At 36.6% G+C, this 11591-nt stretch overlaps 1 protein-coding gene across 4 annotated transcripts in view; it reads right to left on the bottom strand.

Annotated features, from left to right (window-relative positions):
* The window catches only part of TBL1XR1 (transducin beta like 1 X-linked receptor 1), a 191568-nt gene that overhangs the window by 7569 nt on the left and 172408 nt on the right, over positions 1–11591 (bottom strand). For all 4 annotated transcript variants that reach the window (XM_029214587.1, XM_029214588.1, XM_029214590.1 and 1 more), the window contains 4 exons: positions 7454–7575; positions 7231–7305; positions 3578–3705; positions 2817–2982 (listed from right to left, as the gene is read on the bottom strand). In XM_029214587.1, coding sequence (XP_029070420.1) covers positions 2817–2982; positions 3578–3705; positions 7231–7305; positions 7454–7575 — 491 coding nt within the window. The remainder of the gene's footprint in view (positions 1–2816; positions 2983–3577; positions 3706–7230; positions 7306–7453; positions 7576–11591) is intronic.

Below are 11591 nucleotides of genomic sequence, written 5' to 3'. Positions count from 1 at the left end.
CACACACACACACACACACACACACACACACACACACACACACACACAATACTGGCTTCTCCAGTATTGATAACCATTCTTAGCTAAGGTATCTTTGCTCTCTTTGACCCTAGAAGTGCCCCTAAGCTAGGAGAATTATAAAAGAAGCTAAAAGCGCATATGTACATTATTATTGAAAGATGCTTTTAAGTTAAAAGAAAACAAAGTACAACCAGGAACACTACCAATTTCATCATCAATTTAGCCGACTCATAAACATAACTCAATTATTTTATTCCTTCGGCAATGGAAACCAAAATCATTCAGCTGCCATTCAGTAACTGAAACTTAGTACAAAAATGTATTCTCCTAGGAAACCAGTTATTAAACAGGGCAAAGGTCAGAGGTTCTGCTGTGAGAAATGAAAAATAATGAAAAATATGCTTCCGGTGTTCTGTTCTGACAAACCAGAAAAGTATCTCACAGCTTCATGGTGAACTAAAAAACTCAAACTGGAAGTAGCAGAACTACCTAAACACAACATGGAACCAAGACATAACCTTCTGAGACAGCCAGCCCTAAGCTAATCACTACGCTAGAAGATCACAGTGGGAAGTCTCAACTGTTCTTTTCCTCCTACCTAAAATTTCTCACAATTTAAGAGATTAATGAAAAAGCACGAGTACAGGAGGCCTTAAGTATCTACAGTTAATTAGAAGAGAATGGAGTGGCGCCAACGGGATCTAAGATAGGCTGTTGTATAGAGAGTAAAATCTACAGGATTGTCAATTTTGGGGTTAAAAACCGACACTGTCTTTCAATAGTACTACCAATTTCTAAGCTTGAATCAGGCTATAATTGAACCGAAACAGCATGGTCAACAAGCCAGAGCTATCACATTAACAAAAGCCAAAGGATCCTCAGCGTCTACTCAAACCTCTGTTCTGACCAGACTGTAACAATTTAACTGTCAAATGCTTAGAAAACATATCATCCAAGTAATGAAAGAAAAAAATAGATGTACATATTGAAAAAAAGACAATTACTTTCTCCTGCACTGAAAGCTCACAAGATGCATTTTGCTATTTTCAAACTTAAAAGAAAAAAAGTAAAATGACATTTTGATACACAATAGTGATACAACAAAACAGTATGGTTACTCAAATGCCCTTAGAAGTCTAGCAGTATCTTCCCTTAGAACTCTACAGTTCTATACCCAAATTTTATTTTAAATTAATTTACTCAAAATGGAGTGAATGAGTGATGGAAAATGTATACAACCGGCAGATTATCTATAAAGCCTCTGCTATTCAATCAAAACAGAAAGATTGGGAATTCCCTGATGGCCCAGTGGTTAGGACGCTGTGCTTCCACTGCAGGGGGCATGGGTTCAATCCCTGGTCGGGGAACTAAGATCCTGCAAGCCGGTAAGTAATTAGAAGCAATGAGATGGCTCAGCAGGTTTGATGGAGTCAACATCAACATGCCAAAATTCATAATGTTCCAAACATGAGCAACCACAAGTAAAAGGAATATTATTTTTTAAAACATGCTAAACACAGTAACAATAAAATCCATAAGGCATCTCAGAATACATTTTGTAAAAAAGAAGATCTTTATGAAGAAATTATAAAACTTTACTGAAGGAAAAAGAAAAAGACTTAATGAGGGGGAATAACAAAGTTACAGTCACTAAAATTAAACTAACAATGCAGGTACATACAAATGTATCAATCAATGGAATACAAGAGAATCTATGAACAAAACATACAAGAATGTAGTATATGAAAGAAGCGACATTCTGGAACAGTGAAGGGACAGTGAATAGTGCCAAGAAAACTGGTGATCCATAAAGAAAGAATTAGAACTATACCTCACACCATATATAAAAACCAATTCTAAGGGAATATAATATAAATGAAAAAATAAAACAGTGGGAGTATAAAATGAAAGAATCATAATGCTTTTATTTACAAAAAACCTCAAGAAGGATGAAAGAGAAACCGATAGAAAAAGTTATCTGTAGAGGATCAAGAAAAAAATGGGAGCAAAACTCCTCAGTGTATACCTTTTTATAATGGGGGGAGGGTGTTGGAGACCATTTGAATGTATAACTTAATCAAAAATAATATGGGAAAATGATGATTTACGCAAAATAGGCTGACCAACTATGGTGATCAGCAACACAAAGAGAAATAACCCACAATAACTTACTGTGCATATAATACAAGCAGTAAAGATCTGATTTTTGAACAGGGGGTGGGGCAGGGAGAGTCACATGACTGATATTAAAGAAAAAGTATTTGGCATGTAAAAACTAAAACACTGAAAAGATTAAAATAATGAAAGCAACAAAACTGTTTTCTCCATTTTTAAGAAAGGATCTCTGCAGCATTGTCCCTAAAAAGGTGGTACATAGTTTTAAGTTCGTTTCTGATAAATTATGTGCTCGATCATAAAACCTTGTCCTTTAACACATTTTTTAAACTGCTCATATATATCTTCTCTGAAGACAATTCTTTTAGAACATAAAGAAATGGTATCATTTATCTAAATAAATGCATCTTAAACTCTCACATTTCATGTCTGCAAAACTGTTGGAAAAAATAAAACAGAGACTCTAAATTTTGGTCCATATTATGAAAATCTCACTTCAGCTGGTTTCAATCTTTACTTAGCTGTAAATTCCCCCCAAAAAGTGCTCATATAAAAACGAACTGAATTAATGACACAAAAGGAATGACAACCAAAACTAAAAAAAAAAAAATTTTGTTTAGACAAATGCTTCTTATATTCTTATATAAGAATACTTGACTATTTAAATAACTTGGACATACCTGTGTGTTCCAGATGTGCACACATTTGTCAAAAGAACCACTCGCCAGATACCTGCCATCAGGACTGAAAGCTACACTGTACACAGGCTCTTGGTGTTTTGTCAGAGTATGGATGCAAATTCCTCGGTCTACATCCCATAATCTAACAGTAGAATCAAAGGATGCACTGACAAGGGAGAAAAAAAAAGATTTTATAAGTAATGAAATACTCTCAGCCCCACCCCCAATCTACAATATTCAGCCATTCCTAATAGCTAGCCACGAATTCCTCATGAGAAGCAGACGGTGCTGTTAGGAAGAAAGTGTTCTGGAAACAAAGCTAATCGGAGACATGACAGCTTCATTAAGGGCATCTCCAAGTCTGTAAACTGGAAAACATAAATGAGCTAATTCACTGTATTCCTTTTCTCTTTAAATAACTCCTTTATATTGACCCACGGTTTTGAAATGCTACATTAAATATGTTTTTAACTTATTTTTTTTAAATGCTGAAAAAACTTTATTGCATTATGCCTCAATTACTTGGGTTTTAATCAATATTTGATATTATCAGTAAATTATTTGCTATCTCCAGATACAAATATCCATTATGACCTGAAATAATAATAAAACTCTGTGTCTAAAGGTTCCCATTAAAAAAAAAATATATTCCTTATAGGACACATTCCCATTTCATGGAATTTTTCCTAATTTTCTGTCATATTTATAAGAGGTTTTCTTTGTAAAAGACTCATAAAGGAAAAGCAAAACAGAAATGTTACCTTGCTAACATGAGGTTGGCATTTGGATTATTTGTCCCTGGCCCTGTTGGACTCCACTTGATAGTATAAATTTCTTTATTATGTGCTTGCAAATCATGGACACAGTTGTCTTGTTTCATACTCCATATCTAAGCAAAAAGGAAAAAGGCATGTAATTATTTTTCCATACAAAGGGTACTTTTATAATATTATCTTGCCAGTCCAAAATATAGCGGTACACCAGAACAACAGAGATCAAGACAATACATACAAATAAATTACAATGTAGAATATATTTAATATTTATCTTTTAAAAATGACAAATTAGCTTCAAGTCCTTTCTAAATATTCACTATTGTGAGGCTTCAGGATTCAATTAACTGTAGTTCTAAGATTACTTTTGATAGCTTCAGATGGTACAAACTTCAACATTCAGTAAGTTCCTCAGTTAATGATCCTACAATGTTTAAGGCATTAGTTTTTATGCTGTCCTTTAAAATAAAAGATCTACATTATAAATTCCTCTTAGAATTTAGAATCAGGAACTATTTTGCAATCAGGAAGAGAAAATAGATAAGCAACATACAGATAAATATAATATGATTCATGTTGACACCAAAGCATAGGCAATGAAAGCAAAAAAAAAAAAAAAAAAAAAAAAAAAGCAAGCGGTACTACATACAATTTAAAAGTTTCTGCACAGCAAAGGAAACAATAAAGTAAAAAGGCAAACTATGGAATGAGAGAAAATACTGCAAACCATATATCCAATAAGGAGTTAATTTCCAAAATATGTAAAGAAACCCTACAACTCAACAGCAAAAACCCCAATAACCCAATTTAGAAATGGACAAAGGACTTAAATAGACATTTCTCCAGAGAAGATACACAAATGGCCAATAGGTGGTGTATGAAGAGACGCCCAATGTCACTGACCGTCAGTGAAATGAAAATCAAAACTGTGAGATACCACTTCACAACTGTTAGGATGGCTAGTAAAATTTTTAAAAATCTTGTCAAGGTTGTGGAGAGATTGGAAACCTTGTAAACTATTGATAAATGATTGCAAAATGGTGTAGCCACTATGAATAATAGTATGGAGGTGCTCCCCCAAATTTTAACAACTACCACTATATATGATCAGCAATTCCACTTCTGGGTATTTATCAAAAAAAAAAAAAAAATCGAAATCAGGATCTTGAGGAGGCATCTGTATGCCCTTGTTCACTGCAGCATTATTCATAAAAGCCAAGATATGGAAACATCCTAAGTGCCCATCAATGGATGAATGGATGAAGAAAATGCATATATATACAATGGAGTATTATTCAGCCTTAACATATGGGGAAATCCTGCAATATGTGACAACATGGATAAATTGTAAGGACGAATGTTGTATGATTCCATTTACATGATGTATCTAAGAGTCCAACTCATAAAAGCAAAGAAAAGAATGGTGGGGATAAACAGCAAGGTCCTATAGTATAGCACAGGAAACTGTATTCAGTATCCTATAGTAAACCATAAAGGACAGAAACTAACACACCATTCGTTGTAAAGCAATTATACTCCAATAAAGATGTTACAAAAATAAAAAATAAATTATTGGTGTAAAAAGGAAAAAAAAAACATTAATGGAAAAGAAAAAAAAAAAGAATGGTGGTTGCCAGAGGTGGTGGGGTCACAGGGAGGGGCTGCTAATAAACAAGCATAAAATCTCAGCTCTAGAGATCTGCCTCACTGCATTGTGCTTACGGACAATAACACTTGTTTTGTGCACTTAAAAATCTGTTAAGAGTAGATCTCATGTCAAGTATTCTTCCCATATAAAATTCAGAAATTGTAAATGATTCACATACAAGAAACCGTGAAAAGTAACAAAGCAGTAAAGTTAAAATGGTGAGTAGAGAATACGCCTTTCTAGAGTTGAAAACATGCCTACGTATACAGGTTAAAAAATAATTCATATTATTTTTGAGCAAAAATTAAGAGAAACCTACACCAACAGTATTTCTAACAAAATCATTCAGTAAAGACATGGGGGGAAACCTTGCCAAATACAAACACACATACACCAAACCCAAGTACTGACAAAGAAACAAAAATTAGCTGTGCTTCACACTTCTGCAATGAAACTAATGAGATAATGAAGCAATAACATCATGTTTTTGTATTCTAGGTATACATAACTCCATGTAAATAAATCCAAAAGGTATGTTTCCAAAACATATTGATACTTCATGTGAGCTTTCGATAGCACTGATAACACTGACCACTCTCACCCATCACCTCCCTTGAAGTACTCTTCTCTTTACACACTGTTTCCAGAGGTCATTCCAATTTCCTGTTGGAGTCTCATTCCTCTTGAGCTGCTAAATGCTAGAGTTTCTTAAGACTTTTTTAAGCTTTCCTCTTCTTTTACTCTGTACATTTCTACCTACACAATTTTGTCCATGCCCATGGCTTTGAATGACTACCCACCTATTGAGAATTCCCAAATTTTTTATGTCAGGCTTAGAATTGTTCTCTGAGCATCAGACCAACCTGGCACCTCCACTTGCATGACTCAAAGGCACTGTCCAAGCTGGACATGATCTTCTCACTCATCTGCTGTTCCTTGTTCTCAAAATATGGCTTCACTAGACAATATCCATCCTTCTAGCTTCTGCTTTAAAATTCTATGACCTTTTATTATTCTTAGAACTAAAAAAAGCTCTCTAACACTTTCTAACTTAAACTTCTCTCTCCAGCTGCAACTCAGTCCCTGACAGTAGGCTCTCTATAGCCACCGGCCTTCTTTCATTTCCTCGTATGTGCCATACTCTGTTCCAGAAGTTTTTCATTTTATAAGCATAAGGCATGTGCACGCAAAGTAATCTCACAAACAAGAGCGTGAAGAAAAGCATTTTTACCAGCAACGTTTACAAAGGAGTCCAGGCTTGAAAAAACTGTCTAACTAAAAACACAGCAGGTATTTAAGGAAAAAAACCACCAGGTTACCAAGGTTACATTTAGTCTGTTCATGGGAAGAGGAAAAGCAGTTTTCCTTCATGATTATCCTATCTATAAGGGTCATCACGTCTGCAGTCACTGGCACTGTAAAGTCAAAGATAAATTATTTTCATACAGTTAACATGGTGAAGCACAGGGTGCAAGCTTCATTAATTTTGAAGATTAGTATTATGTTGTTCTTTGTCTCAAACTGCCTTTCTTCTTTAATTTTGGTATGTCATGTGCATAGGTGCTAGGTGTTAGTTTTTGCTTTTAGTTATGCAACAAGAAAAACATAAATTCATATTGAGATGTGAATACTGACATGTCAGCTATACTCACTCACCAACTAAGCTATATATCTACTATATATCAGTTTCCCAGAAAGGGTGATATATACTCACACCACAGCAAAATCCAATTAACACAATTCTCAGAATTTCAGTCAAATCCATGAATCCTACAAAGATCTTTGCTACCTATGAATCAGATCCTTACGTGTGCAAATAACCTTTAATTGTAACAATGTATGACTCCCTAAGAGTGAAGACAATTTATAATAGCACAAACCTCAGTATCATAATTCCCAACTATAAGAAAGACATTCTAAACAATCTTAAAACAGCCAGAGCAGCCACAGTGTGTAACTCCTCAACCCCATTTCTCCCCACTATCTGAATTACCTTTAAAGTCATGTCATCAGAACAGGATGCCAGGAGATTGCCAGTTGGGTCCCATTTGATAGCATTTACTTCATTCTAAAAATAACAGTGAACATTCAATTCACATTTTCATTTCATAGACTTGGTTGTTTTTTGGGTATTAAACATGCATACTTCAAAACCACTCTGAAACATTACTTATTCATCATAATCACTTTAAAGGAGGGAAAAAAAGGTTTCTCACCGTGTGTCCCTGGAATGTTTTAATAGGTCTGTCTTGTCCTAACTTACAGACATGAATGCACATATCTGTACTACAAGAAGCAAAGGTGTTGTTGCTCTGCCAATCAACATCCAATGCTGGCGCTGAAAAGAAAAACAGGCAAGGTTTGCATTCATTCCACATGTACTGAAACCTAGGAGCTTTAGTTTTAAACCATGGTTAGACATTAAGTATGCTATTAATAGGAACTTAAAATATTTTACTTTATACTTTTTATGGTATTAATAGAATTTTTAAAATTATGGTACTTAAATATTACAAATATTAATACATTTCAGTTTGGTTGTCTCCATGTGAGACACAGCCTAATAGAAAGTCCACTGGTCTGGTCACCAGGAGATGAGGGTTCCTGAGAGCTTGCCCTGTAAATTACTAGCACTGGATTCTTGGCTCCTCATTTGCAAAATGATAAAATTAAATGTGATGCTACACTTCCTCTTGTTCCTGAAATTCTGTGAGTGTTCAATGGATAAGAAGCCTTGTTTTGCTACTCCCTAACTAGTGGGCCCTAAGCAAGTCACCTCTCATGCTATTTTTCTCTTCTGAAGAAAATGGGGGGACTTCCCTGGCGGCACAGTGGTTAAGAATCTGCCTGCCAATGCAGGGGACACTGGTTCGATCCCGTCCGGGGAGATCCCACATGCCACGGAGCAACTAAGCCCGTGCGCCACAACTACTGAGCCTGAGCTCTAGAGCCTGTGAGCCACAACTACTGAGCCCGTGCGCCTAGAGCCTGTGCTCCGCAAGAGAAGCCACCGCAATGAGAAGCCCGCGCACCACATCAAAGAGTAGCCACCGCTCGCCACAACTAGAAAAAAAAAAAGCCCGTGGGCAGCAACGAAGACCCAACACAGCCATAAATAATAAATTTATAAAAATTAAAAAAATAAAAAATAATTTAAAAATGGGGATAAAACCTTTAAGCTTAGTACCCAAGAATATTGTGAAAATCAAGTTAGATTATGTGTATGGAAAATACTATGTAAATTACAAGTTAGACAAACGTTACACTGAATAAGTATCATTTCCACTGTCTACTCAACTGATAAATGGAATATTGCATGATTTGCAAATACATTTTTCTTCTAAGTGATTCTTGTCAAATACCTCTTAAAATCTACATCATTGAATTTAAAACCTCAGAGGCCCAAAAGCTGGCTGGCATTTAATATTTATTTTAGATCTGATATGATTAAAGATTCTTTCCTTTCATTTTCCCCTGGTGCAAAGTGCAAAGCCTCTCTATAATTAGCAGTGCAGATTAAGGTAATGTAGCAAGTAACTGGGTTAAGCAATAGAAGCATATCAAAAACACTGGATTTAGAGTAGGCAGTAGGTAGCTGGGGGCGAAGGTGAGATTCAAAAACCAAGCACCCTTGGCTCAAGATGAGGAAAACCCTGAGGTGCAACAAACACTCCAGAGCCCTGCCTGGATCAGGTTGAGCCTGGACCTTCTTTACCAGCAACTGCTCCCTTTCTCGGCTCCTTCCCGTGAGCCATGGCCGCTGAGCCTGCGCATCCAGAGCCTGTGCTCCGCAACGGGAGAGGCCACAACAGTGAGAGGCCCGCGTACCGCAAAAAACAACAAAAAAAGAGTTTTAAAAAAAAGTATAACAAAATGCTATGAAGAAAGCCAAGTATCTGTCATGCTCCACCAGGGTGTTAATTTGGTAGAGTCATCTGCAAAATGTTAAACAGGAGGCTGAGAAAATTTGAAACAGCATTCAAACAAATATACCAATAGGTTCAGAACAAAACAAAAACAAACTGTATAACCAGGTAAAGATAAGTGGAGGAAGCTGGGGAATGGTGCCATATGAGTTATATGATTAATACTTCTGTGATATGCCTGGCTCATAAGATACGATGATAACAGATTGGTATAATCTAAGAACCGATACCTCATTACTTTATATTTATTCCTAAAATTTAAAAATGAGGTATCACCTCACACCATTTAGAATGGGCATCATGAAAAAATCTACAAACAACAAATGCTGGAGAGGGTGCGGAGAAAAGAGAGCCTTCTTGCACTGTTGGGGGGAATGTAAACTGATACTGCCACTATGGAAAACAGTATGGAGGTTCCTTAAAAAACTAAAAATAGAATTACTATATGACTCAGCAATCCCTCTACTGGGCAGATACCCAGAGAAAACCATAATTCAAAAAGACACATGCGGGGGCTTCCCTGGTGGCGCAGTGGTTGAGAGTCCGCCTGCCTATGCAGGGGACGCGGGTTCATGCCCCGGCCCGGGAAGATCCCCCATGCCGTGGAGCGGCCGGGCCCGTGAGCCATGGCCACTGAGCCTGCGCGTCCGGAGCCTGTGCTCCACAACGGGAGAGGCCACAACAGTGAGAGGCCTGCGTACCGCCAAAAATAAAAATAAATAAATAAATAAATAAATAAATAAATAAATAAATAAATAAATAAATAAATAAATAAATAAATAAATGAATGAGTCTAGGTAATACAAGTTCTTTAGGATAAAAACACATCTTTAACATAAAATGTATTTTTATGTAGGTAATATGTGAGAGGTGTGTTTACTATTACTAGTCTCACTTTACACATGATGAAAGAGGCTAAGAAAAGTTCATTTGCCTAGGGTTACAAAATCTTTTAAATTCCTGGAGCTGGAATTCCCTGGCGGTTCAGTGGTTAGGACTCCGTGCTTCCACTGCAAGGGGCACGGTTCGATCCCTGACTGGGGAACAAGGATGCCACAAGCCATGCAGTGCAGCCAAAAAAAAAAAAAATTCCTGGAGCTAAGATTCAGTTTCTGTGTCCTCCAATTCTGATTTATTTTTTGGTTAACCCATGCATCCTTCACAATTTAGAAAGGTAACAAACCTATGAGGGAAGGGAAAAAAGGCATTTAATATTCATTTATTATTTTTTTTAGAAGCTTCATTGACATATAATTCATATACCATAAATTTCATCCATTTAAAGTGTGCAATTCAATGGTTTTTATATATTACATTAATAATTTTAAAATATTGTGGTCATACATCACATAAAACTTGTCATTTAATTAACTGTACAATTCAGTTGTATCAATTACATTCACAATATTGTACAGTCATCACCACTATTTTCAAAAGTTCTTCATCATCGGGCTTCCCTGGTGGCGCAGTGGTTGGGAGTCCGCCTGCCGATGCAGGGGACACGGGTTCGTGCCCCGGTCCGGGAAGATCCCACATGCCGCGGAGCGGCTGGGCCCGTGAGCCATGGCCGCTGAGCCTGCACGTCCGGAGCCTGTGCTCCGCAACGGGAGAGGCCACAGCAGTGAGAGGCCCATGTACCGCAAAAAAAAAAAAAAAAAAGTTCTTCATCACCCCAAACAGAAACTCTGTAACCATTAAGCAGTAACTCTCCATTTCCCCCTCCTCCCAGCCTCTGTAACCTTGAATCTTTACATTCGTCTCTATGAATTTGCCTATTCTAGACATTTCATACTCTTGAAATATCTAGAATCATACTCTAGAATGATTCTAGATTCTACTCATGTAGAATCATACTCTTTGTCCTTTTATGTCTGGTTTATTTCACTTAGCATAACATGTACAAATTCTCTGGTGTTGTAGCATGTATCAGAACTTCATTCCTTTTTATGGCTGAATAATAATCTATTGTATATAGAGACCCATTCTGTTTTTCCACTCATCTGCTAATGGACAGTGGGTTGTTCCTACCCTTTGGCTACCGTGAAAAATGCTGCTATGAACATTGACGGACATGAATTCGTTCAAGTCCCTGCGTTCAATTCAATTACCTAGGAGTAGAATTGCTGGGTCATATGGTAACTCTATTTAACCTTTTGAGGAACTGTCATCCTGTTTTCCACAACGACTGTACTATTTTACATACCTACTAGCAAAGTACAAGGATTCTAATTTCTCCGCATCACCGTGAACACCGTTATGTTTTATAGCCATCCTAATGAATATGAAGTGGTTAACTCATCTATAATCATGATTTATGCTTTATGTAAGAGTGTATATGGACAAAAATACAGTACAGGAATTAAAATATGGTAATTTAAAAAGCATGGTAGACTTTCATTCCTGATCAAGATGGAATAACAGGGACCAA

Source organism: Monodon monoceros, unplaced genomic scaffold, assembly GCF_005190385.1.
Source record: "Monodon monoceros isolate NGI ecotype Baffin Bay Population unplaced genomic scaffold, NGI_Narwhal_1 Super_Scaffold_11, whole genome shotgun sequence".
NCBI classification, from domain to species: Eukaryota; Metazoa; Chordata; class Mammalia; order Artiodactyla; family Monodontidae; genus Monodon; species Monodon monoceros.
This window is presented reverse-complemented; position numbering and strand designations above follow the sequence as displayed.